Source organism: Trichechus manatus, unplaced genomic scaffold (genome assembly GCF_000243295.1).
Source record: "Trichechus manatus latirostris isolate Lorelei unplaced genomic scaffold, TriManLat1.0 scaffold00081, whole genome shotgun sequence".
Lineage (NCBI taxonomy): Eukaryota > Metazoa > Chordata > Mammalia > Sirenia > Trichechidae > Trichechus > Trichechus manatus.
Window position 1 is genome coordinate 6,049,559 of NW_004444017.1, and position 27,987 is coordinate 6,077,545.

Here is a 27,987-nt window from a genome sequence, read left to right on the forward strand (position 1 = left end):
AGGGCATATGTGGCAGGAGCGTGTAGGACAATATAAGGAAGGACAAGGTTCGCTCCAAGCTAGGAGGGAGTAGCAGGAAACTAGGAGAGGGAACCGCATGCCTCTCTTGGGATGGTCTTTAGAGGGTCTGGAGAGGAGAGGATGCAGACAACACGGGTTCTAAAGGATAAATCGATAGGACGGGGGCTAATTAGACGTAATTAGATGATGACAGTCCTTTGGTAGACACAGAGTAAGCTCCTTGGGAAATACGGCATTGTTGGGCGCTGTGGGGACACAGAGTAGTACAGGATTAGGTCCCTGCCCTCTAGGAATTCAGTTTCCAAAGGTTTGTGCCAGAAGTCTGGGAAATGGCAGCTCCTACGTCCTCTCCCAAGAAAGAAATGTTTCTGATCCCGGAGCCCAGAGTTGTTCCTGCCTTGAGAAAGCGAAAGAAAGGGCAGAAAAAGCAGAGCAAGAAAGCTGAAGGGGGACGCATAAAGAGGGACTTTAAAAAATGGACTTCCTTTGAGTCTGGAGTTGAGGCTTGACGTCAAATGACCAAGGAGAAAAGGAAGAGAAGTCTAAACAAGGGCGAGAGCAAAAGGAGGAAAAATAATTAAAACTGAGTGTTATGGCTTAACGATTAGAGCAGATATTAAATCTGGGAGCGGGCTAAGGCTTGAGAATAAGTTGACAGCTCGCTCTTCTGGGCTGGAGCAGCAGGCAGGGTGGCAGAGAAGCTACCGCGCAGACGGTAGAAGCGCGGGGAGGAGCGCGCACCTGGGACGCACCGGCGGAGGAGGGACCAGAGGAGAGACTGGTCACCAGCCCAAACCCCTCCCCTTCGGCGCGGCCCGAAAGCCGGAAGCAGGCTGAGCCGAGCGGAGTCGGGACTTTGTGCCGAAGGAAAAGTTCCGGGACGTTTCCACGCTGAGCCCCCAGTCCCGGGCCGCGCGCCCTCCGCAACAGTGCCGGGGCCATGGGGGCCCAGCGCTGCGTACCACCCATCTTTCCCGGAACACCGCTGGGGCTGCTGCTACTGCTCCAGACCATGTCGGCCCTGGGTCGCTCCTCCCTGCGGCTCTTGGACCACCCGAAGCCCGACTGCTCCCAGCCGGTGAGACCTCGACGCGCGCTCGGGGCGCGGGGGCCCAGAGGTTGCTGCATTTGCGAGGGCGGAGGCGCGGGCGGCCGGCAGGCCAGCCAGTCGGGGGCTGCGCGCCCCGGGCTTGCGAGCAGGAAGTCTGCGCTTGGGGGCTGTTAGGGGATCAGAGGCTTGGGCGCGAAGATCCAGGCGTACTGGGGCGGACGCTGGGAGCTGCGAGAGTTGTGGTGTGGACCTGGGAGAAGAGGAAGTTTGAGAGAAAAGATCGCGCGGCACGCGTTGCACAACCCCAACTGCAGTCGCGGGCGGGGGGCCGGGAGTGACATCTCCGCTGGGGCCCCAGAGTTTGGGGAAGTAGGCGGGCCAGGGCTGATTGGAAAAGGGTTGTGGCGAGGGAGGCTTTCGGAGGAGCCAGGGCAGGGCCCGGCGGGCCGCCACACGGTGCGCCCTACAAACCCCCTTGCTCGGCCCAGGCGGGCCACGGGAGGCCCGTCCACACCTCGGGAGCGTCCCCTCTAGTTGCTGTCCTCATTTGAGCCAAAGGAGCCGGGCAAGCCCACAGCAGCCGGATTAGAGGGCGGCTGAGCTGAAGGTGGGGACCCCGACGGATCTCAGCCTGGCTCCCCCGGGGGAGACCCCGCGGTGGTAGCGCGGGGCGGACGAGCCGAGGCGGCCTATCGGGCCTAGGAACTGGGAGCGGTGAGACGTGGCGAGTAATCTTTCAGGTTGTGCGGAGGGCGGCGGCAGGCGGACTTGGATCCCTCCTGTAGGTGACACCTCGTCAGAGGGTCAAAGCGCTGAGGCTGGGAAAATGATTCTCAAGACATACACCCCCTCCTGCCCCACCACCACCACCCAGTCTGGGAACAGGGCGCTGTGGGTGAGATCTGTCTGACAGATCTTTCTGCCCACAGAAAGAGACACACCCACCTGTCGGATAGTGGCCCTTGTATTGGAGCTGAGGACCATTTTAAGAAAGGAAAAGAAAAAAAAAAACACAGTATCCCCGTTTCCCGCCCCCCACCCCTCACCAAATGCACTCTTCTCCCCCTCCAAGCTCGTTTTCCTCCACGATCTCTAGTGTTTCTCAGTCCCCTGAGGAATAATGGTCAGTATCTGACTCAGAGGATGTGAAACAATCAAAGGACTATTTCTCCTTCTCTAATGTCGTGGAGGATTTACCAAAAGAGGATGGAGGGTGAGTGAGCATTTAGCAGAAATTTTTTTTTTTAATGTGAATGATGTTGGGAAATGTCCCTGTGACTCTTACTATTAGACAAAGCAAGGAGACATAGTTCAGCAGATCTTCCTACAGAGTTTGTATAAAAGTATTCTGACATCCAGAATTTGGCGTTCGTTTTTTGATGGTCATTTATCACATGCATGCAAAATACAAGGTACTATGCTGGGAACTGAGACTCTAAAGAAATATGCCTTGGTCCCTAATGTCCAGGGTCTTAAATCATCTAGTAGGGGAAATAAGGCTTGAAGTTAGGTAACTACCATACAAGGCATCCTCTGGCAAGTGCTGTTTGTACAAGTGAGTGTACAAAATCCCAGGGAAAAGAGAAATTGCTTCCAGCTGGGGTGTTCTTCGTGGAAGAAAGGACGTTTGGGCAGCCCTAAAGGGGGTTAGGTGGGAGCTTTTGTAGACAGAGGTTGAAGGGAGCCTTCCAGGCAGTGGGTGGGGCCTGAACCAAAGCTGTTGGGTGGGACAGGGGAAATAAGTTGTGTGCTTGAAGTGGAGGATCTGTGTGGCAGGAAAGTGAGAAAAGAAGCTAGAAAGAGAGGTGGTTGTTGTTTGTTGCTGTCGAATCAGTTCTGACTCATGGCAACCTCAGGTATGCAAAGTAGAACTGCTCCATAGGGTTTTCAAGTCCGTGTGACCTTTCAGAAGCAGATTGCCAGGTCTTTCTTCCAAGGTCCCTCTGGGTGGGTTTGAACCACCAACCCTTAGGTTAGTAGTTCAGTGCTTAACCATTTGCACCACTGAGAGACTCCTAGAAGGGAAGGTAGGAACTCCATTGTGGTGTTGCATGAGAGCTTGGCCAAAAGGGTTTTGACTTTAATAGCACAGTGTGAAGCTACTGAAAGTCTTGAACGGGGCAGAGCATAATTCCAGAGAGGGCTGGAGAGAGATGACTACATTTGTCTGCTACTCGCATTCTCTTTCTTCCTCCATGCCCCTCTGCACACACCTGGCTCACGTACCCCTCATCTCCATGGACAAGCAGCTTCCCTGCTCTGTTGACTGGAAAGAAACCACACCCCTCAAATTTCACTTCCTCCACTGGTATTTTAGTGAGTGCAACATGAAATAATGGGGGGGGCACAAACTTGACCTGGGATGGCCTGGATTTGCATCCTGACTTCGCAAACACAATCCCTCGAGCAGTTTAGGCTGCCCAGACGGCAGTTTCCTCATCTCCACAATGAAAGGGCTGATGGTCATCTCAAAGTGGGCGCACACCACCTGCTAGAATATAAATGTCTATCCAAAGTCCACAGAATTTTCAATGGCTGATTTTTTCAGAATTAGACCGCCAGGCCTTTCTTCTGAGGTGCCTCAGGGTGGGCTTGACTTCCGATCTTTCAGTTAGCAGCCAAGCATGTTACCTGTTTGCACAACCCAGGAACTCCAAAAACCAATTGCGCTGGAGTCAACTCTGATTCATGGCGGCTCTCTGATGTACATGGATTCCCGTGAGTCAGAGTCCATTCCATGGCAGCTGGTGGTGGTAATCCCCAAAGCCCAGTTGGATTTAGCCCTTGGTGAGTCTCTACTGAGACAGGAAGGAGGCTTCGAATGCCTGTTCTTTTCCCAGCCCAGCGCTGTAAGCACAAGATGTGAGTACTCAATAAATATTTGTTGAATGGCAACGAATGAACAAATAAATGAATAATTGCCTCTGCTTGAAAAACTGAGACCAGGCATAGCGCTGTTCCTGGCTGCCCAGGCTTAGCACCTCAAAACTCAGATGCCTTTGAGTTCCCCAACAGAAATCAATGCTGGAGAGGCCATAAGTAACTGCGTTTCCCTGGGCAGTCATTTGGTCAGCCGTTACCCCTGCCTGGGCTTTCTCTCAGATGTTCCATGAGTGTTAGCCCAGAGGAAGGCCCAAGAAGGAAAGACAGTGACTTGGAGTGGTCAATCTGAATGTTAGTGCACAATTTTATAGACAGGATGTATGTGCTGTTACAGACTTTTTTCTTCCTGAGCACTTGTGGTTTGACTTGTGGTAGAATAACCGTTTGGTTTAACCCTTTTATCTTCTGGTTGCCAGAGCTGTTTTCAGCTGGGCCACTCTTCCAGCAGGTAAAAAGGTGTGTTTGGTGGACACTCTTGAAGGGTGTAGGGCACTCAGGCAGGCAGGGCTGGGGTCGCTGCTGGCAGTAAAAGCCCAAAAAACCCACGGCCATCAAGTTGATTCCAACTCATAGCGATCCCATAGAGTTTCCAAGGCTGTAAATCTCTACGGAAGCAGACTGCCACCTCTTTCTCCCACGGAGCAGCTGGTAGTGTCAAACCGCCGACCTTTACAGTTAGCAGTCCGGCACTTTAACCACTGCGCCACCAGGGCACACAAGCAATTTGCAATAAGCTACTAACCTAAAGGTTGGCTGTTCAGACTTACGCAGGAGTGCTGCAGAAGAAAGGCCTGGAGATCTGCTTCTGTAAAGATTACAGCCAAGAAAAGTGGGGTGTAAAACTCAAATTCTAGTGAAAAGACCAGACTTAATAGTTTGACCGAGACTGGAGGGACCCCGGAAGACGCGGCCCCTGGACTCTGTTAGCCCAGAACTAAAACCATTCCCAAGGCCAACTTTTTTTTTTTTTTTTAAATATTTTATTGTACTTCAGGTGAAGCTTACAGAACAGATAGTTTCTCATGTAACAGTAACACACATGCTGTTTTATGACATTGGTTAACAAGCCCACAACTTTTTAACCCTCTAAATTCTCAACTTTTTTTTTTTTTTTTGGGGAAAAAAAAACCAACCAAAAAAAACCCATTTCAAAAATTTTTTTACATACACATTTAAGTGACATTGACTACGCTCTTCTAATTGTGCTGTTATTCTCACTTAAGATGAAGGCTTACAGGACAAAATAGTCTCCCATTTAACAGTTACTACAAATGTTGCCCTATGACAATGGTTAACAATCTCACAACACATCAACAATATCCTTACTCTACTTTGTGATCCCTATCATCAGCTTCCTACTCCCCTTCTGCCTTCTGGGCCTTGTCACTGGACTCCTGTACCTCGTTACTCTCATGGTTTTACTGGGCTGTCCACTCGCAGGCTGAACAGTGAACCTCAAAGGTAACTTCACCACTGAGCTAAAAGGGTGTCTGGGGGCCATACTCTCGGGGTTTCTCCAGTCTCCTTTAGGCCAGTAAATCTGGTCTTTTTTTTTTTTTTTTGTGAGTTAGAATTATGCTCTACATCCTTCTCCAGCTCTGTCCAGAACCCTCTGTTGTGATCCTGGTCAGAGCAGTCAGCGGTGGTAGCCGGGCACCATCTAGCTGTACTGGACTCAGTCCGGTGAAGGTCTTGGTAGCTGTGGACAATTAGTCCTTTGGACTAATCTTTTCGTTGTATCCTGTTCTCTTCATTCTCCCTTGCCCAAGGCCAACTTTTTAGACAAAGATTAGACTAGACTATGGGACAGAAAATGATACTTGTGAAGAGTGTGCCTCTTAGCTCAAGTAGATACATGAGACTAAATGGGCAGCTCCTGTCTGGAGGCGAGACGAGAAGGCAGAGAGGGTCAGGAGCTGGTTGAATGGACATGGGAAATCTGGGGTGGAAAGGAAGAGTGTGCTGTCACAGTATAGGAAGAGCAATTAGGGTCACATACCAAGGTATGTATAAATTTTTGTATGAGAGACTAACTTGAATTGTAAACTTTCACTTAAAGCAAAACAATTTAAACCAAAAAAGAAGAAAAAAGATTACAGGCAAGAAAACCTTACGGAGCAGTTCTACTCTGTACATATAGGGTAGCCATGAGTCGGAATCGACTCGATGGCGACGGGTTTGGTTTTTTGGTGGGCATCAAACCGACTTCTTGCCCTGATTGCTCACTGCTCTCATCATAACATCCAGCAAACAGAAGCACTGGGCAATGCAGTGCAGGAGAGGGGACACTCAGCTGAGCCGGAAGACTTGGCTAGCTTCACCTCTCACCTGCTTTGCAGCCCTGTGTCAGTCACTCCACTGCTATGAGCCCATGTCCTCATTTGCAAAAGGAGATGACCCTGAGCTCACAAGGTTATGAGGAGAGCGAATGATATGCTATGTATGTGAAAGCGCCTGCCTCATCAGGTGCGGCATGGGGTTGGGAGCCAAAGGCACTGACTCTTGACCTGTAGCTTTGTGCCAGGCACTGTGTCCGGTGTTTAGTATGTATACCTTCTTTCAGTCGTCACAACAACCCAGTAAGGTAGGCATTATTAACCTGTTAGAGAGGTGAGGTGATTGGCCCAAGGCCACATCACTAGTTAAAAAAAAAATAAAAAAAAAACCAAACCTGTTGGCATCAAGTCATATCCGACTCATAGCATCCCTATAGGACAGAGTAGAACTGCTCCATAGGGTTTCCAAGGAACACCTGGTGGATTCAAACTGCCGACCTTTTGGTTAGCAGCTGAACTCAACCACTACGCCACTAGGGTTTCAAACCAGGGCTGTGCAGCTTCAACGCCCACTTTCCCTTATCAGGTACTCAGTAACATTGGTTGAATATGCAGAGCTGAATAAGATCGTTTATTTCTTCCTTTTAATCATTTCCTCTATGGGTGGAGAAAATTGACCCACCTGTCATCGGTGTACCTTTTTATTTGGAGAGACAGTATAGCAGTGATGAAGAGCACGGGTTCTGGAGCAAAACGGCATGTGTTTGAATGTCAGCTTTGCAGGACCTTGGGCAATTTAGCTGACCTCTTTGTGCCTTGGTTTCTTCATCAGTAAAAATGAAATAATGATACTCACTTCATAGGGTTGTTGTAAAGATTAAATGAGATATGTGTGTAAAGTGCTTAGCCTGAATGCCTGGCACAAAAGAGCTCAAAACGTATTATCTGCTATCATCATCTTCTTCGTCATGAACATTCTCCCCCTCTCTGATTTCTGCAGGATGCATAACATAATGCCATTCACAGGCAGGCAGCTCATAAATAATATTCTGACCCTGCTATTTTGAAGAATGGGCAGTTTGAAGTAGAGAAATTAAGGATGATTTTTTTGGAGGGGAATAGAATGAGATCTGTCTTAGTAATAGGCAAAGAAGATCCTCGATACATTTTTTTTACATTATTAAAAATGTTGTTAAATACCATGTAAATCTATATAAAAATTAAATTCTAAGAAAAAAAAAGTCTATTATCTCTTCCCCTAAACAAATTAATGTTTTCATTTGTCTGTCTCACTTTTCAATTCTCTTATTTCTTTGGAGTAACATCATAGATAGAATTCTTTCTTTTAATTTTTTATCGAGGTAATGCATGCTGATCTTTTTAAAGTGGTACTGACATGTTTAAAACAAACAAAAACAGGTCTCTGTGCCACCCCTCACCACTCCCTAAATCTGCTCCCCAAAGGCAATCCTTTATAATTTTTTAGTTATTTTTTCTGGCATTTACCTCCATATTCCTAGAGGTACTTATATTGCTATTTCTTGATTTGTCAATTTTAGATATTATCTATTGACTTATGATAGATGAAAAGTTTAAATTTCTTACATTACTCTCCTTCCACTGCCTTCCCTCCCCTAGCCTCCCATTATAGCTACATCACAAATTTAGTTAAATCAATAGTCAGTGTTTGCATTATTGTAACGAAGTAAGTAATCTTTACTGCCGAGGCAAGTATGTGTACTTTGATTATATTTCCTTTCTGGTACAATTTCTTTTCCCCCCTGGAAATAATAATTGCTTTCACTTGCTTACTTCTCCATGTAACTGGTCTTTGTTTTGTTGTTGTTATCAGATTTGTCATGTTTTTTTCCCAGACAAACATCAGATATTCCGTCAGTATTCTGTCAGTCCCATCCCCCCAGCCCGTCCCCAAAAAACTCCCTCCTGGAGCCCTCTGTTCTCCAGCTCCAACCTGGACTGATCACTCTTTAGGCCTGTGGCACAACTGTCGTACTAGACATCTTGTCACTGTTACTTCTGTGTTAGTTCTCCCATGTCCTGGATCCTGTGTCTTCTTCCCTGGGGGTTAACTCCTTTGTTTTGCTACAGCACATCCTCCCACAACTTTTTAAGAAAGAGTGTATGGTGCAGTGGTTAAGTGCTCGGCTGCTAACCAAGAGGTCGGTGGTTCAAACCTACCAGCCGTGCCGAGGAAGAAAGATGTGGCAGTCTGCTCCCATAAAGATTATAGTCTTGCAAAACCTATGGGGTAGTTGTACCCTGTCCTATAGTGTTGCTGTGAGTCGGAATCAACAGAATGGGTTTTGTTTTGTTTTGATATATATATATATATGTATATATATACGTATATACAGTGAAACATGTGAGAACCAGAACTTGACAGGACTGCCATGTTTTTCTAGGTCTCACACGTTTTCTGCCTTTGACAAGGTGCAATCTTACCACTTTTCTGTTGCTCTCTATTAGTGGAAATTGAGTTTTCCTTCTCTGACACGTTTCCACTTTATACGGGTTCTGGCTTTTCCAGGTTTTACTATATATTTAAGTCTTACGTGTCTGAAAATGTCTTTATTCCACCCTCACACTTTTTTTGATAATTTGGCAGGGTATAAAAATTCTAGGTTGAAAATAATTTTCCCTCAGAATTTTGAAAGCTTTGCTCTGTTGCCTTCTAGCACAGGTGTTAAGAAAGTCAGTGTCACTCTGATTCCTGTCTCTTTGAATAGTACCTTTTTTTTCCTTTCTGGAAACTTCAAGGATTTCTTTTTTTTTTTTAATTCCTGGTATTCCAGAAGTTTCATGATGTTGGATCTTGGGCTCAATCTTTTTTCATTTGTTGTGTAGGACATTCAGTAGACCTTTTTAATTTGGAAATATATGTTGTTCAGTTTTAGAATGTTTCCTTCTTATTATTTTTTAAAATAATTTCTTCCCCTGTATTTTGTCTGTAATTTTTTTTTTTGGAAATCCAGTTAATCATATCTTGCATTTACTCAGTTGATTCTCTAATATTCGTATTTTTTCTCTGCTATATCTATTTGTTCTACTTTCAGAGAAAGTTCCTCAATTTTACAGCCAGTGCTTCTCTTGAATTTTTTATTTTCAAGGTTCATTTTTATTCTCTGCTTGCTCATTTTCCCACAGTATCGTACTGTTGTCTTATGGATGCAGTGTCCTCTCTTATCTCTTTGGAACTATTACAGTTTTTATTTGTTTCCTTTAGTTTTATTCTGTTACCAGCATTGTCTTGTTTTCTTTAGGAGCATGTTTTAAAATTTTGTTTGTTTTTGATCTACTTTTCATACAAGAAGCCTTCTCAAATATCTGGTACTCTTGGCTGTCTGAGAATGTATTAAGAGTGAGGATCTGAAAAACTAATTGAATGCTATGTGTAGACAGGGCTTATTGATCATTGCAGTTTACTGCAGGAGGTCAGCCTGGGCTGTCTCCGGTGACTGTCAAATGTCAAAATCTGGAGGTCATTTCCCTGGGCTTGGCTGCCAGCATTCTGAGATCAGAGCAGGAAAACGACATTGTTGGGCTAAAGTTCCCAAAGTTCTGTATGTAGACTTTCACTTAATCCCTACCCTTTTTACCCCGTGCTTTGTACTACTTTCCAAGATACCTGATACCATTAAGACATGATTCTTGAAAGGATTCTGTTGAGCATTTGGCTTCTTTCTTGTCAGTATCTCCCCTCTGAAGTATTCAGATTTAAGTTCTTCCACTTTTCCTAAGCTAGTTACCCACTACTCCTTCCACTTTATCTTAAAAATTTGTTCATATCTGTTATGCACCTATGTTGCCTCCTTGCCTTCGAGAATTTATAAAAATGTCTCTCTTTTCTATAGTTTTAGTACGGTTTTGGGAGGGGGAGAAAATCATTTTTATACCCAGTCAAATGATCAAAAAAGCGTGAGGATAGGATAAAGACATTTCAGACATGTAAGACATATATATAATCTCCCACATACTCTTTCCTAAAAAGTTACTTCTTTTTAAGTAACTTTGGTCAATACACCATGACCTTTAGTGGAATTTTGTATTCTATGTTTTCACTTACATGCATATTTTTCTGTTTTGTGTAGATCTTTTTTTCCCTTATTTTCTCTCTCCTCATCTCCTCTGCTTCCATCCCTTTACCCCCAGTAACCGGTGTGTTAACAGCCTGGTATGTATCTGTCCACATGTTTTTCAATACTCATGCCATCATGTTCAAACATATAAATACATTTATCATTTTTTTCCCATATAAAATAGGATCATATGATAGAAAGTTCTTTGCAAATGTTCTCATCATACATTTTGGCCATTACTCCAAGTCAATAGATAGCTGTGTAACTAATTCTTTTTAATATTTACATAATTTTCTTGTTGTTGTTGTTGTTGTTGTTGGGTGCCATTGAGCCAGTCCTGACTCATAGTGACCCTACAGGACAGAGTAGAACTGCCCCATAGGGTTTCCAAGGAGCGGCTGGTGGATTCGAACTGCAGACCTTTTGGTTAGCAGCTGAGCTCTTAACCACTGAACCACCAGGGCTCCACATAATATTCATGGTAGTCAGTAATCTAGTCAACTATTTCAGTTTTGATGGATATTTAGATTTAAACTAGATCACATTTTACTCAGCCATTCCCTACTGATGGACATTCAGTAACACAGAAAAAGAGAGAAAGCTGCCCATATTTTAAAGCTAGCATAGCTTAATTCCAAAGTTTCACAGGTCTTGCAAAAAAAAACTATAGACCAATCTCATTTGTGAATATAAATACAAATGATTCTAAATAAAATATTCGCAAGTTTAATCTAGTAGAATATCAAAAGAAAAGTGAACCGTAACTAAGTAGGATTTATTGTTTGTCCATTATTAGCAAATCTATCAAAATAATTTATTACATCAATAAATTAGAGGAGAAAGCCTCCAAAGTTATGTTAATAAATGCTGGAGAGGTATTTGATAAGGTTCAGACCTGTTTTTAATAAGAATTATAAGCAAAATAGTAATAGAAGGAAAATACCTACAATAATGACAATTAAAAACCAACACCAAAAACAGTACTGTCTTAGTCATCTAGTGCTGCTATAACAGAAATGCCACAAGTGGATGGCTTTAACAAAGAGAAGTTTATTCTCTGACAGTCCAGTAGGCTACATGTCCAAATTCAGGGCATCAGCTCCAGGAGAAGGCTTTCTTTCTCTGTCAGCTCTGGAGGAAGCTCCTTGTGATGTATCAGTCTTCCCTTGGTCTAGGAGCATCTCAGTGCAGGAACCTCAGCTCCAAAGGACACACTCTGCTCCTGGTACTGCTTTTTGGTGTTATGAGGTTCCCTGTGTCTCTGCTCGCTTCTCTCTTTCATATCTCAAAAGAGATTGGCTTAAGACACTATCTAATCTTGTAGACCTCACCAGTATAACTGCTGCTAATCTATTTTATTACATCATAGTGATAGAGTTTACAACACATAAGGAAATCACATCAGATTACAAAGTGGTACATAATCATACAATACTGGGAATCATGACCCAGCCAAGTTGACAGATATTTTTTGGGGACACAATTCAGTCGATGACAAGTACTAAATGGTGACATACTGAAGCTGTTTTCATTAATCACAGGAATTAGAGGAAGATATCCTCCAGCACCATTGTTAGCCAATTGACTGTGTTTTCAAATCCTTTCAACTTCCTCTTGGTCAACATGAAGGCAAAAGTCTTTCATCATGGCCATCATTTTGCAATGTTTTCTGAGTAGCTACAGTTTGAGTCCACCAGAGGTATGTTGGAAGAAAGGTCTGGCAATCTACTTCTGAAAAATTAGCCATTAAAAATCTTATGGAGCACAGTTCTACTCTGACACACGTGGAGCCTCCATGAGACAGAACTGACTTGACGGCAACTGGTTTGGTTTTGGTTTTACCAGTGGGAGTTACCCAAACTGGAGTCTCTGTTTGCCTTTTCTAGAAGAGCTCCCCATCTCAAAGTGAAAAAAACAGTTTCTTATCCTCCATGCCACAGTCCTAGGAGTTTCAAGAGGGAGGAGAAATGAGAGGGTTTGGGAAGTTAGTCTCCTCTCCTTTAGGAATTGGAGAGTGACATTTATTAGAGGGAGCAGAGGCCGGAGATGAATTTTGTCACTGAACATCTGAGGAACTCCTGGCAGGGCTGTGATGCTGGCCCTGGGACAGTGGGTGGGAATTAATCACCAGCAGCTGTAGAGGATGCAAGAGGCAGCTCAGCTGGACCCCCAAGGCCTGATGAACTGGACCTCAGAGAGGAAGGCTACAGATAAAATGGCATGCTCAGAGTCAATCCCGGAGCGTCTTCAAGTACATTATCTGCTCGTCCACTTGGTGAATGAACCACGGTGGCACAGTGTTTTCTCCCTCCTGTTGCTTAACCGCCCCCCTCCCCACCCCAGCTCCCTTCTGAGAGACGGGCGGGGAGAGCCGAAGCTGAGTAAGGGGGGAAGGGAAGAGTGCCGCTAAAAAAGTCCACAGGAAGGTGCAAACCCCTGTTTCCGGCTTTACACATATACGCCAAATCACGCTCTTGTTCTTAAAATTGTGTTCCTGGTCCGCTTCCCCCTCCGACTTTCTGCGCTACAGGATGTGTTTGGTCCATTTTGCCTGTTACGATAACTGGAAGCGCCTGAGCCTGAGTTCTGCCTAGGCGCTTCCCTCGTTCCCATGCCCAATCTGAATGTGCCGAGGTTACCTACAGGATGCAACACTACGCCACACCCCACTCACTACGGAAACCCTGGTGGCACAGTGGTTGAGAACTACGGCTGCTAACCAAAAGGTCGGCAGTTCGAATCCACCAGGTGCTCCTGGAAACCCTATGGGGCAGTTCTGCTCTGTCCTTTAGGGTTGCTATGAGTCGGAACCGACTTGACGGCACAGAACAGTAACCCTAACAACAACATAGGATAGTATAACAAAAACCCAAACCTGTTGCTGTCGAGTCGATTCCAGTTCCCATAGGGTTTCCAAGGAGTGCCTGGTGGATTCTTACTGCCGACCTTTTGGTTAGCAGCTCAGCTTTTAACCGTTGCGCCAGCAGGTCTCCATACTAAACCATATTATAAAACCAAGCTCATTTACCATTGAGTCGATTCCAGCTCATAGTGACCCTATACGACAGAGTAGAACTGCCCCATAGGGTTTCCAAGGCTGAAATCTGTACGGGAGCAGACTGTAGGTTGAAAACTGCTGGTAGGTTCAAAACTGCTGGTAGGTTCAAAACTGCTGACCTTTTGATTAGCAGCTGAACACTTAACCACTGTGCCACCAAGGCTCCTTATATAATAGCTTCCATGTGTTGAACACTCACTGTGTGCCAAGCTCTAAAGAATGGGAGCCATAATTAACGAGCCACTGTTACGTACCAGACACCGGACAAACATTGTCTCATTTAACAGACAATGAAAGGGTTCTGTGGGTACTGCAGCCAACAAAGTTCCTCATAATAAGTCTCTTAGGGTTTCTAGTGTGCTGCCTGTTTAACAGTGCTGGAACACTGTATTATTTCATTTGATTGCATAACTAATACATGAATATATTTGCATTGTTTGAAGTTTTTTACAACACAGATATGTTAGAGGTGAAAAGTAAAACGCTCCCTACACACACAGACACACACACACAAACACAGCATGCGCAAACACACCATCTCACCACCAGCCCACCTCTTGCCCCAAGATCTTTATTTATATTTTATCATTTAATTCTCAACAACACTATGAAGTTGGCATTATGATTATCCTGATTTTACAGTTGAATAAATTGAGGCTAGCCAGTGGTAGGAGCCCTGGAGGCGTAATGATTAAGTGCTCCGCTGCTAAAAGGTTGGCGGTTTGAATCTATCCAGTGGCTCCATAGGAGAAAGACCTGGTCATCTGTCTGCTCTTGTAAAGATTACAGGTTAGAAAGCCTTATGGGGCAGTTCTACTGTGTCACGTCGGGTCACTGTGAGTCAAAAATCGACTCAGTGGCACACAGTAACAGGCGTTGTTAGATATCTTGCCTAAAGTCACTTACCTGGTTAAGTGGTGGGTGGTAAGACAACTCAACCACAGGTTTTGAGGGGTGTGTGTATGTTCCAAAGTAGCTGGCAAAATTTAAGTCCAGTGATTACATTTCTCTAATCATGTCTGAGATTGGGGCTTCTAAATTTGGCCCTCCAGATCTCCTCTGGGTTCAAAAATTAACACATATTTCAAAAGTGGGAGTAATGTAATATATATAATATAGTATTTGTGCTTCAGTTTCCTCGTCTGTAAAATAAGGCTAAGGATAACACTCAATCGTAAGTGTGTTAGGAGGATTAAGTGACGTAATATGTATAGTAAATCACCCAGGTCAGAGTCTGACACATTTTCCCTGGGGAGTTTGTGGGGGCTTTGTGAATTTTCTATAGCTGAAGCTGTAACAGGGGCTGTCATTTTTGTTCCTCACCCCTCCCCACCTCTTGCAACACTGTTATCCCAAACCCAAGATTTGGAAACCTCCAGAGATTTAGTGTGAGGGACTTTTTACTGAGGTACCAAGAGAACCATTGCAGTATCTTTTAAAGTTGTAAAGCTCCCAGCCCATACAGTTGGCCATAAAGTGCCAGCTCCGTTCCACCATCCACTCTGCGCACGTCTCATCCTATTTCTCCTCACTTGTGCAGAATGAGAACAGGGCCAGTGGAAAATGGCTGCCCCTAAGAATGGCCCCCAAAAGCAAGAAGGGAGGGCTGTTTAATTCTTGCAAATGAGCCAGGGAAAGCCTCTAGGGCCTTGCTTGTGAATTAAGGTTCTTTTGGACCTGTAATTACCTTCTTTTTTTCCACAGGGGCTGAACTGCAGAGTCAGGAATAGTAAGTCACCCTTTTTTGTTCTGGTTGTTGTTACTTTCTTAATAAAACGATCACCTCCTGCTGATGTCTGACAGAAGCTCTGCCTGCCACCTCAGGGTGAGGATGTGGGTTATAACCGTCAGCAGGAGGCACCCTTGGGGGTCTGGGATGTATGCACCTGGGCTTCCTAGCAAGAATATTTGGGATGCAGATGTCAGGAAATAAGAAACTGAATTGTCATTTGGATTGTGAAAGTATTCTCTGGGGTACTGCCCTAGTAAATCTCGAATGCAATTTGATTTGCCACAGCTTGTCACTGTAAAGCGAGAGACATCTGTGGTGGTGTTTTTGTTTTGTGTTTTAATTCAAGAAGGAGGCAATGACTTCAAATTTGTGTCTGTGGTCACCAATTAAGGACCCCTGAAATATAAAAATAAAGCAACTCTTATGACTACCCCATCCCTCCTGTGCCCCCATCTCCAACCACTGCTTTGTCTCAAAACCAGGTTATCTGCTTCATCTTCTCTCCTAAAATACCCTGTAGAGTTCAAGCTTTGCAGTGACCACCAGCCAGGCATGAGAAAAAACGGGGAGGACAGTGAGTCAGAAGATCCAGCTGAGGGTCACAAGAGAGAAGGCCGCAAGCCCCTGAGCTATTTAAGATCTAAGTGGGGCATCTCAGGGGCTCGGCTACAGTCTCTCTGATTGCAGCTTTTCCCTGACTGCCAGGTACCTGCCTGGACGACAGCTGGATCAGCCCTCAAAACCTGACCCCTTCATCCCCGAAAAATGTCCAAACCCAGCTGTGGTTTGTCCACACTCAGGATGGAGGCCTAGTCCCTGTGGTTCACATCGAATGGACTTTGCAAACAGATGGTGAGTGGGATGTCAGTGGGGCCTGGGGGACTTCTACCCATCTCCAATGAATCCAGCCTGCACCTACTCAGAATTGGGCTTTCAGCCCTGGGCCCAGACATGAGGGCCCAGCTTTAGTGCTGAAAGGATCAGTTATTTAATACAGTTGTTGTTGTATGCTGTCGAGTCGACTTCTCATAGTGACCCATGTGACACGGTAGAACTGCCCCATAGGGTTTTCTTGGCTGTAATCTTTACAGAAGCAGATTGCCAGGTGTTTCTCCGGTGGAGCTGCTGGATGGGTTTGAACCGCCAACCTTTCAGTTAGCAGCCAAACACTTGACTGTTGGGCCACCAGGGTTCCTTTTAATGCAGTTAATACTTCTTAAGCGTTTTAAACATTAACCCACAATGATATCTTCTCATCCCACCATCCTTGATGAAAGGCCTTCCCTCAGCCCAAAATCTTTAATCGTCCTGGAAAAAAAAACCAAGCAGTCCATTGTATGACTACAATAACAACATCCAAAAAAACCCAGCTGCTGGCGAGTTGATTCCAACTCATGATGACCCCATGTGTGTCAGAGTAGAACTGTGTACCATAAGAGTTTCATGGCTGGCACCTTTCGGAAGCCTTTCTTCCAAGGAGCTTCTGGGTAGGTTCGAACTGCCAACCTTTGGATTAATTGCCCAGAGTTAACCGTTTGTGGCACAATACCAAATATTTGCTGGAAAAATGGTAACACATTTGCCAACCTGCTTGTTACCTTAATTTGGGGGCTGGCACTTTTTAAAACAACATCCCCCAAACCTCTTCAGTGGTAGAGAGTTTTATTACAGATTTGTAAAGACATTGGGGTTAATGAGAGCCAGCCCGAGGTTTGTGAACAGGGCATGGGGAAGTTCAGTTTGTAAGTCGCCAGCCTGAATACTCACCACTGACAACCGCAACCTCGCCTTGGATGGTGGGGGTGACCGTCTTTGACACCCATGCCATATTGCTGACCCTCTAGCCATAAAGATATAAAGCCTATGCTTCCAGCCCAGTGTAAAGTATCCCTTGTCCTTGTCCAGCTGGGAAGTAACTATGAGGCAGTGGTCTGAGGCCCAAGAGTGAGCCAAAAGGAACAGGAAGTGGAGAATTAGTTAAGACGGGCAAATTTTCTTATAATTGTGAGCGAGCATAACCAGCAGGGAAGTGTCACGCCTGGCAGTTTGTCTTAGCTGATTTCCATCTGTTTGTCTCCTCACCTCCCTCTGACCTTCAGCCAGCATCCTCTACCTTAGGGGCGCAGAGTTATCTGTCCTGCAGCAGGACACCAATGAGCGTCTGTGTGTCAAGTTTGAGTTCCTCTCCATATTGGAGCATCATCTCAAGCGGGTAAGAATCCAGTTCCTGAATAGACCGTGCTCCTCTGAAGACACCAGCGCAGCCTTCTTGTCCCCAAACTTGGGCCCTAATTTAGAGCAGTGAAGACCAGAGGTGCTGTGAGTCTGAGGAATTCAAAACAGCTGCCTCCAGGGGGAAGGGAGGTATCTGCTGTGAGCAGTTTGAGGATGTTTTCTACAAATTCCCTGGCATTCTCGCAGCCCTGCTTGTTCTTCTAGCCTTACCTAACCATTCTTGAAAGAAAGTTAAATCAGAAGACTTCCTCAGTCCTACCTCTTGCCATCTTTATTTGTAACTTGGATTCAACTGGAGCTTGCCTCCAGGATGGAAAAATTTTGTCCAGACCGAAGAACTGCTGTGGGTGGGGCACGAGCAAAAGAGTACTTCAACAGTTTAATCTCAATTTGCTGCTCACAGCCAGATGGTAAAACACCGAATTCTCTTTCATTTTGCTTAAAGCGGTGGTTCTCAAAGTGTGGTCCCAGGACCAGCAGCGTCAGTATCCACCCCCAACTTTCTAGAAATGCAAATTCTTGGGGCCCCCTCAGAGCTACTAAACCAGAAACTCTGGGGGTGGGGCTCAGCAACTGGCATTTCACAGGCCCTCCAAGTGACTCTGAGAACCACTGATATAGAACAAGTGGCCATTTGCAGATCTCCCAGGAACACAGGCAGCAGAGAGAGAGATGATCCCCTTTCCTGTGTTTAATTAGGACCCCAAAACTTGATTGCACTGTTGATGGTGAGGACCAGGTGCCCAGATCTACTTAGAAGCAAAGCAACCTGCCCCCTCAGCCAGGGTAATTAAAATAGGAGTTGGAGTCAACATCTGTGATCTTCACCATCCTGAGAGTAACAGCAAAAATTCTCTTTATCTCTGTAATAAAAGTGCCTGTAGGCCAAGGGTGAGCGGGTTTCTTGATAGCCCCACCCCTCTGCTTTTCTGCTCCAGAACATTCTCAAGAGGTCCCTGGCTTTCCCATTTAAGGAGGAAGAGTCTTTTTCACAAATAGTTTTTAACTACTTTTGTGTGCTGGGTCTTCTGATAACCCCAAGGTCCTCTGGCTGCAGCTCCCTCGGACTCATTGTTCTGGAGCTTGAGAGAGCAGATTGGGGTGGGGGCACTATTTCAGCTCTTCCCAGATTCTTTTGCATATGACACTACTATCTACTGATGAGGCCAGATCTAGCTTTTAAAATCTAGGGCTGAAAGACAAGAGGAAACAAAGAACAGACACATTTTGTTGTTGTTTTATTCTTATTTTTGACTGATTTGGGGGGGCAGGTGGGGATGGGGTTCTTGAGGCACTGACGGATGAGAGACACGTGCGTGACCTGTCCAACCTCCCCTTCTTCCCTTCTCTTCAGTGGCGTTTTACCTTCAGCCACTTTCAGGTGGAACCTGGTGAGAAGTACGAGGTGATCGTTCACCACCTGCCCAAGCCCTACCCCTATGGGGACCCAAACCACCAGTCCAGCAACTTCTCTGTGCCTGGTAAGAAAGCCTACTCTCAAGCCATCCCCTTCACCACTTAGCTCTGTGAGAAGCCTCCCTGCTCAGCTAGACAATGGCTGCCCTTGTCAGCATGTGGTGCCCGCAGGACACACACACACTAGGCACCGAGAGCTCTTGGTGCGTGATTGGCACCTCTGCGTCTTGAAAGCAGAGAGCATTCCCTGTTGGCCCAAACAGTGCATATTGGCCCAAGACCCCAGGAGTTTTATGGGTCCCAGAGAGTCCCTCCCTCTGCTTCATGCACAGAAAATATCAGGAAGACAAGCTATTCTTGGGAGAGTTATAACCCCTGCTCCCAGCCTAGTCATGGCCTCTGTCACCTTGCTCTTAACTTTTGGCCTCAAATCCTACCTGCATTTCTCTAACACCCACCCCAAGTATGACACCATCTCCCCTTCCCCCACTACTCCATCCTGCCAATGAATATGGCCAGGTTTATCACTTCATGTGTGTGCACCTTCAATGTCTCTGACCTCTCCTGAGTCCCAGTGCTTGCCCATAACCTACAACATTTCCCATCGTTCAAAGCCAGCTACATCTGGAGCCCCAGCTGCTTGAGGACAGGTCCAGGGCTTACACCTGTGTGTGTACTCCCCAGAACCTAACAGATTGCCTTGCATATAGAAGGTGCTCGGGAAATGCTCGTTGAGGATGATGGTGGTAAACCTTCTTAAACCGGAGTAATAACATTGCAGTTGAGGAGATTGGGGAAGGAGGAACAAGAAGATAACCATGAAGCATTGATCCTCAGTGTGTACCCTGGACCAGCAACATCAACAGATTACCTGGAACTTGTTAGAGATGCAAGTTCTCAGGGCCCAGCCCAGACCTTCTGAATCAGGAACTACTGATGATAGCTGCAGGTGGGGAGAGAAGGGACTAGTGTGGACCAAGAATCTTTTGTCACCCACAGCAAGCTCAGGAGGAATACACTTGAATCTGGAAGGTTCCCTGAGAGAGGAGGAATGAGGCCAGGCCTCTCTGGGCTCATCCTGAAGAGAACCAGATCAGCCACCGCTTCTGTGGGGGCCTCTGGCCACTGGCAGCAATCCAGCCCTGGGACTTGCTTTGAATGGGTTATCTTTGAACGGGCCTCCCCAAAAGGAAAAAGTTTGTTGTCCCTGGTGTTGGGAGTCTGGAAGACTCAACTGCCCAGGCAGAGGCTTAATGGTGTCTCTTTTTTCTGGTTTGGCAGGCTGCGAGGACCCCAGGATGAAGACAACCATCCCATGTGTGAGCTTAGGTAACAGCAGCTGCCAGCCCTGCTCGAGTAATGAGGAGTACTTTACTTAGGAGCACAGACACAAACACACGCCCAGCTTTACTTGGGAACACAGTTACACACACACGTACACCATCCACCCAACTTTATGTGCAAGCACAGACACACACATGCACATAAACAAGCCCAGCTTTACTTGTGAGCACACACACACATCCTCACTCCCACTCTGTGTCTGTGCCCTCGTCAGGCAGCCTGTGGAATCCCAATATCACGGTGGAGAAACTAGAGAACCACCAGCTGCTGGTGAGCTTCACCCTATGGAATGAATCCACCGACTATCAGATCCTGCTGGACAGTTTTCCAGACACGGAGACCCTCACCTGCTTTGAGCACAGAGAGCGTATTCCCGTGGTAACTTCTTGCCCCTTTTTTGATCCCTCGCACATAGCTCAAAACCACCTCTCCAAGCTTCAAGTCTCCTCTCTACTGGTCCTGACAGAACTGTGTTACCAGAAATACACAGCACTGTCTTAGTCAATACTCATCTTGGGCCACTTGGCCCTTTTTCTTTTCTTTTCATCTATGGTTGATAGATCCTCCACTTTATGCCCTGCCCTGCCCACCCCTAACCCTTTGTGTTCTCTCCTCCCCACGCTTTCCCCTGTTCTCTTCTGGCTTTGCTTTGTTTATTCTACTTTGTCCCCCAAAAGGATTTGAGGATTAAAAGATAAATGTGAAAATCAAGACAAGGGGAAAATAAAGATAAGGAAATAAGATGAAACCAGGAATGTGATTAGTGTAGAAAATGCATGCCGTCCCATTCCACACAGCTGCTGGTGTGAACACAGATTTAGCTCTATGATTCCTAGTAGCCAAAGCAAAGAGTGAAATACTTGTTACGAGATGTGTACATGAGTGAATAACCAACCAGTTATCCTGGAAAAATGTGTTTTTTTCCCAGAACAGAGACTTGAAAAGTGTTTCTGCCTTTGGCCTTCATAAAAGGAGCACTAGACAGCACTACTCTCCTAAGTTCTTACCCAACTAACCTTACGTCCTGTCCTCTCTTTTAAGCCTAGACAGGAAAATTTCCACCAGCGGTGCAATGTCACACTTCCTCTAAGCAACTATGACTGGTGCTGCCGCCATCGAGTGAAGGTGAGTGCGTGTGGTGCAGACAGGCGTGGAAGTGTGTGGACCCATGGGCATTCCTGCCAGATGGACAAGGGAGGGCAGGAGGGCGGTTCCCGGACTTGTGCCCTCTCCAAGGACCCAGCGCTGCACTGTCTGATAGCCATGCCTGGCGAGATACCATCTCAGCTTTCTCCAGCCCCATGCTCCCAGCCTCACCTGGGCAGGGGTCCTATGACCTCCCCTCCCAGATGGGAGATTGGACCTAACAGCTATATGGAGATTGTGGAGTAGCCACCCGGGGTCTATTACCTTCTAGTAGCCTCTGCGGGCAGGAAAGCATTGGGTGGGGAGCCCCGTTTCCCCCCAGCATCTCAGGTCACTCTTTTCTGTACTCTTTCTGCTCTCGCAGATCCAGCCTTTCTTCAGCAGCTGTCAGAATGACTGCATCAGGCACACTATGAACATTAGCTGCCCAGAAGTTCTAGCTCTTCCAGGTAGGAGGAGCATGGCTGTCCTGGGACATATTTGGAGATGAGGTTGTATGAAGGTCAACAGCTTAGGCTGAATCCTGACCTGGTTCTAAGGGTGAAGGAGAGTTTAATTTAACTTGGAGTTATTTAGGGCTGAGGTATAGTATGGGGCTTTACAGTGACATCGTATAAGGTGCTTCCTGTGGCTGATTTCATTAACTTTAACCCATATCTCAAGTGCTTGGTGCAGGGCCAAGGGCACAAGCAGGTTCTCAGTGAATGTGAGGGATAGTTTTCGTGATGACTACGAATAATTAAGAATATTTTCCCCTTTGTTCTCATTACAGGTGTGATTACAGGTAAGCCCAGACCTCCTTCCCATAGTGCTGCAGGAGCCCTTGGGGAACAGTCCACAGGGGCCACACAAGGAGTCCCTCACTGGACTTTGCAAGGAGCCGGGCACACAAGACTGAACTGAGAGGCCAGTCCAAGAGTGGGTGTCCTATTCTCTAGAGAAACATACAGAGAGAGACAGAGAAAGAGAGATTTACTTCAAAGGATTGGCTCACTCAATTGTGGGAGCTGAAAAGCCCAAAATCCATAGGTTAGGTGACAGGCTGCAGACATCTGCTGGCTCACAGGATTGTAGGGGGCTGGTAAGTCTGAAATCTCTAGGTCAGGCAGGAGGCTGAGACTTCTGCAGGCTCACATCCCAAGATCCATAGGACAGGCGACGGGGAAGAGTACAGAGTTGAGAGAGACAGCAAGGTCTGCCAAAATAATCTATTTATGTTCTGAAGGCAGACCACAGTGTAAGGAACTCCCCTTTCAACTGACTGATTGATTATATTACACTAGATTACATTATGGAAGGTAATTACATTACATTGCATTAGATTACATTACGGAACAGCAACTAGTCTAGTGTTTGGCAAAACCACTGGGAACCATGGTCTAGCCAAGTTGACACATAAAATTAACCAGTCCAGTGGATGAGAGCATCAGTGTCTTATGGCGCAAGCTGGAGAGGACAGAGCCCAGGACTGGGGAGCAGGGCTGGGCAACTGTGAGGCTGAAGTATCAGGACTGCCCTGCCATGATTCTCACACTGTTCTGCTCATACAGACTACATGCCCCTGTGGGTGTACGGGGTCATCACGGGTGTCGCCATCCTGCTGGTGAGCTCTGTCATCCTGTTCGTCGTCTGCATGACTTGGAGGCTGCCTGGTAAGGAGCAGAGGCATGGGAGGCTGGGTCCTGGGGCTTTCTCCTCTGCTCCTCTCTTTCTTCCTCTGGCCTCCCTTCCCCTTCTTTTCACTCCACTCCTATAGCTGGACCTTCTCTGGAAGGCTGTGGTCAGAGGGCACCTTCACTCACAGCCCTTCAGTCTCAAGTGTAGATGTCACCTTTCTTGTGCCACCTTGAGTTCAGTTGTCAAGAACTCTGAACCAGGAGTCAGACACATCAGGGCTCAAATACTAGCTCCACCTAAGTGGAGTTACTTCATTTGTGAAACCCATATGAAGTTGGTCGCGACAGATTAGCACGTAAGCACAAGTAAGCCCATGCTTACCTTGCTTCCTGGGTATCCACCTCTGCGTAAAACTGTCGTAAGGATTTGATGACGTAATGCATGTGAATTCTTATTTCCCAGATTACACAGCCTGGCACATCATGTTTGCTCAATATCTGTTAGCCACGATTATATCTACTGTAATTATAATTAATATTAGTAAAATCAACAGATTAAAGGAGCTAGAGTAGAGTTTCCTTGCATCGGAAATGATCAGCAAGACAACAGTTTTAAGATACCACTGATTATAAGAAGCATTCCAATTTTACAGATCTTAAAATGTGGCAGGGAAAAGTGTATCTTAGAATCAGTGAAACAGGGTAGATCTCAATTAGAAAGCTGTCCAAGATAATAAAAGGAAAAAGGATGCAGTAGAAAAGTTTGTATAACATAATAACATGACCACGACTACGTATTTTTAAATTATTGCTTATGTTTACAAGAAAGTCTGGCTGGAAAAATATTCAGCACATTGTTAACAGTGGTCACCTCTAGGAAATTGGAGTGCCTAAGGGAGGGATGGACATGGAAGAGGAACTTTCACTTTTTGCCATTTTCTAAATGACCGAATCCTGGTTCTGTCACTGCTAGCTGCGGGATCTGGGCAAGTTACTGCGTCTCTAAAACTCAGCTTCTTCCTCTGGAAAAGGGGTTTGTGAGGGGGATGAAAGAGCAGCCTGAACAACCCCATCCTGCAGCCCCCAGACTTGTACTCAGGGAGAGAAGTAAGACAAGGCTCAGGCTCTAGACTCTGAGCACATGGCTGTGGATCCCACTATGACAGCTTTGCAGTCATACACACGTGACTTACCAAACATCAGGTTCAGTTTTGTCTTCTGTAAAATGGGGTGCTAATGCCTCCCTGTCAGGGATGTGGTGAGAATTAAATGAGCCAAAAAAAGTGCTTGTTGGTGGGTATTAATCAATATCAGTTCCTCCCCTCCTAGATCCTTCTGCTGGCCGAGTTCTAAGCGGGGGAGAACATGTGTCTTCCGTTAGAGGTATTGGCTTTCCCTGTCCCCTTCATGACCTTGGGCTGTTTCTTCTTTTATCTGAGATGCTGTCTCCACACTTACCAAATGATAGGCTCATCACGACTAGGTACTGAGCAACTGGTTAATTAATGACTATTGTGTGATGGAAAAGAACACCAAACCAGGCGTGAGAAGACCTAGGTTTGGACCTTCTCCGGAAGATTGTCCGGAGGGTCAAGTAAGATAATGTCTGCCAGTGCTTTACAAGCTGAAAAGTTTTCCACAGATGTCAGAGAGGCTTTTTGTTTCATTTCTGCTGTTACACCCTTTCCTGAAGTACTCCGCACCACAGGGTGAATGAAAGGACAAGAAAGAAACTTCAGTAGTTATATGAGTGTCTTTTCACAATTCTGGAAAAAGGCCCAAAGGGTGGGGATTAAATGTAAGGTTCTAAATATCTTACTTGGGCATCAGCAGATTTTGTTCAGGACGCTGTGTCTCTGAGTAAGTAGTTACCTCCTGCACTGTGGTCTATTTCATTACATCTCTGAGGCAAACAATTGCTTAATATGTTGGTTTCCCTTCCTCACCTCAAAAATAACCAGGAGGAAATGTTGTAAGTGGGCCTGGCAGGGGCTACTTCTGGAGATCAGTGTTGTAAGATTTATGTCTCCTGCAGACACTTCTGGGGAAAGGCTTTTCCTCAAGTGGAGGGTCTGCTGTGGGCAGGGGAGGGTGGCCAAACTGTGGAGAGGTGAGGGGCCAGCCCTGTAATGGTGACCAGGGAGGAATCCCCAGTCAAAATCTGGCCAGTCCCACTAGGGTCAGTTCTACAGAATAATAACTGTAACCCCCATGATTGATCATGTACAACACACACAATCTCATTTCATCCCCCTCACAAACCCATTTTATAGAGGAAGAAACTGAGTTGTAGAGATAGTAACTTTCCCAGATCACACCGCTAGAGGTAACAGAACCAAGATTCGCACTGGGGTCCCTGAACCACTACACAGCACGGTCTCCCAATGAAGGTCCAGAAGCATCCCTTAATCATGTGCCCTTTGTCAGGGGTAGGGTAGTGCCCTCATTAAACAACCCCCATCCCTGTGAGCTGGGTCCCTACTTCTCTTTCAAAAGAGTCACTTCTATGTATTTCTTTTCCTTTCAGGGTCTCATCATGAAAAATGTGGTAATAACACCAAATACACTGGTAAGTATTTCTTTGGTTTGGGTGGGCTGGCTTTTGTGTGTGTGTTGGTTTTTAAGGGAATAGTGGAGGGAGGGTTCTTTTGGGATAATCGAGTGGATCACACTCTGAGGTTTGACTCCTACATCCTTCCAGGGACTTCTCCTTTAGAGGAGCCTCCTTCTAACACCCCACACAGAGGGGTTTCAGGGCATCACAAATAGTCAGGACTGGGTTAACTTCTTTAATCACCTAGACAAGGAAAGGAAGCGATGTTATTGTTTTGTGCCATCTAGTCATTTCTGACTCATAGTGACCCTATAGGACAGAGTAGAATTGCCCTATAGGGTTTCCAAGGCTGTGATCTTTATGGGAGCGGATCGTCAGGTCTTTCCTCCCACGGAGCTGCTGGTGGCTTCAAACTGCCAGCCTTTCAGTAAGCAGCCAAGCACTTAACTGTTGTGTCTCCAGGGCTCCTTAAAGGATGATAAGTGCACCATATTTTTGGAAAACAAGGTCCTCCATACAGCAGATACAGCTATTCCATAAGCAGCGCTTTGTGCCTTTTTTTTTTTTTAATTAACATTATTAAAGTATAGGCTAAAGACCAGATGAGAATGTGAGAGAGAGATTCTTTTTCCCAGAAGACGCCAGACAATAATTTTTTAGGCAGCCAAAACAGTGAAATGGCAACATTTGGCTTATCCCAAAAGGCCTCGGTTGTGTTCCTTAGGCTAGGGAGCCAAGCTCTGCATTCCTGTGGTCCAGGCCCCTCGTGAGCTGGCCAGCAGGGCCCCCCCCACCCCGGCCCATGGTGTGGAGATCAGCAGGGACACACACCTGAACCTGTGGTCTTGGCTTCCCTTGTTCCCCTCAGATGTCCTGTCCACGGCCGACCTGACTCCACCACCCTTGAGGCCGAGGAAGGTCTGGATTGTCTACTCAGCCGATCATCCCCTCTATGTGGATGTGGTCCTAAAGTTCGCCCAGTTCCTGCTCACCGTCTGTGGCACCGAGGTGGCCCTCGACCTGCTGGAGGAACAGGTCATCTCTGAGGTGGGGGTCATGACCTGGGTGGGCCGCCAGAAGCAGGAAATGGTGGAGAGCAACTCCAAGATCATCATCCTGTGCTCCCGAGGCACGAGGGCCAAGTGGCAGGCCATCCTTGGCTGGGAGGAGCCCGTCATCCAGCTGCGGTGTGAATGCTGCAAGCCTGCGGGGGACCTTTTCACGGCGGCCATGAACATGATCCTACCAGACTTCAAGAAGCCAGCCTGCTTTGGCACCTATATCATCTGCTACTTCAGTGACATCAGCAATGAGGGTGATATCCCCGACCTCTTCAACATCACTTCCAGGTACCCGCTCATGGACAAATTTGAGGAGGTTTACTTCCGCATCCAGGACCTGGAGATGTTTGAACCTGGCCGGATGCACCGCGTTGGGGAGCTCACAGGGGAAAACTATCTGCAGAGCCCCAGCGGCTGGCAGCTCAAGAAAGCCCTGGAGCGGTTCCGGGAGCATCAGAGACAGTGCTCTGACTGGTTTGAGCGCGAGAACCTTTGCTCGGCAGATAACCAGGACCTGCCATCCCTTGATGAAGAGGTGTTTGAGGAGCCGCTGCTGCCGTCAGGAAGAGGGATCGTGAAGCAGAAGCCCCTGGTGCAGGAGCCTGCCTCTGAGGGCTGTCAGGTGGTAGATCTGCTCGTTGGCAAGGAAGAAGGAGGAGTCTCAAGGCTGGAACCTCAGCTGCAGCTCCAGGGGGAACTGGCAGCTCAGACCCTCCAAACTGTGGTGCTCCCTGTGGAGAAGGTCCTTCCAACACAAGCAGTGCAACCCATGCCTCTTGCTGATGGGAGCGGCACAGCTAGCCGACTGGCCGTGGTGGAGGAAAGAGAGGCCTGCCCGCTGTTGGAGGCCCCTGGCCCACAGCGGAACAATGTCCTCTTCCTCCCTGTGGATCCAGAGGCCTCACCTCTTGGCAGCACCCCAGTGGTTTCGCCCGACCACCTCCCAGATGACGTAAGGGAGCAGCTTGAAGGCTTGATGTTCTCGCTCTTCCAGCAGAGTCTGAGTGGCCAGACCCAGGAGGTCGTCAAAGACCCCCACACACCCTACGAGGAGAAGCAGAGGCAGTCGGTACAGTCCGACCAGGGCTATATCTCCAGGAGCTCCCCGCAGCCCCCCGATGGGCTTACAGAAATGGAGGAAGAGGAAGAAGAGCAGGACCAGGGGAAGTCTGCCGAGCAGCTCTCTCCTGAGGACCTGGAGAACCTGAGGAGCCTCCAGCAACAGCTCTTGTTCCAAGAGCTTCAGAAGACCTCTGGCTGGGACAGTGTGGAGATGGAGAGGCTGCCTGCAGGATGGCAGGGTTGTAGGGGTCTCCTAGACCCAGAGCATTGAGAGAAGGCTGTGTGTGTACATGAGTGTACCCATGTATATATGCGTGTGTGTGTCCATGGGTGTGTGTGGTCATGTGTGTCGTGTTTATGTTTGAAATATAAACATCTTGATTCTGATCCTAGACTTGACTTTTTTTTAATATGACCATCTGGTCATCTTCCATC

General features: G+C 46.7%; 1 protein-coding gene across 2 annotated transcripts; it reads left to right on the forward strand.

The window, feature by feature from the left end:
• Positions 1 to 837: 837 nt before the first annotated feature.
• Positions 838 to 27,987, forward strand: IL17RA (interleukin 17 receptor A). Of its 2 annotated transcripts, XM_023735712.1 has the most exons (14): positions 838 to 1,099; positions 15,091 to 15,115; positions 15,824 to 15,970; positions 17,218 to 17,330; positions 18,708 to 18,834; positions 20,051 to 20,098; positions 20,328 to 20,491; positions 21,155 to 21,238; positions 21,624 to 21,708; positions 22,032 to 22,043; positions 22,810 to 22,911; positions 24,205 to 24,258; positions 25,403 to 25,444; positions 26,298 to 27,987. In XM_023735712.1, the coding sequence occupies exons 1-14, from the start codon at positions 962 to 964 to the stop codon at positions 27,821 to 27,823; spliced, it is 2,667 nt and encodes an 888-aa protein (XP_023591480.1). In that variant the 5' UTR covers positions 838 to 961; the 3' UTR covers positions 27,824 to 27,987. The 2 variants fall into 2 exon arrangements, with proteins under 2 accessions (XP_023591480.1, XP_012412352.1); XM_012556898.2 differs by lacking the exon at positions 24,205 to 24,258 and having other exon boundaries at positions 841 to 1,099.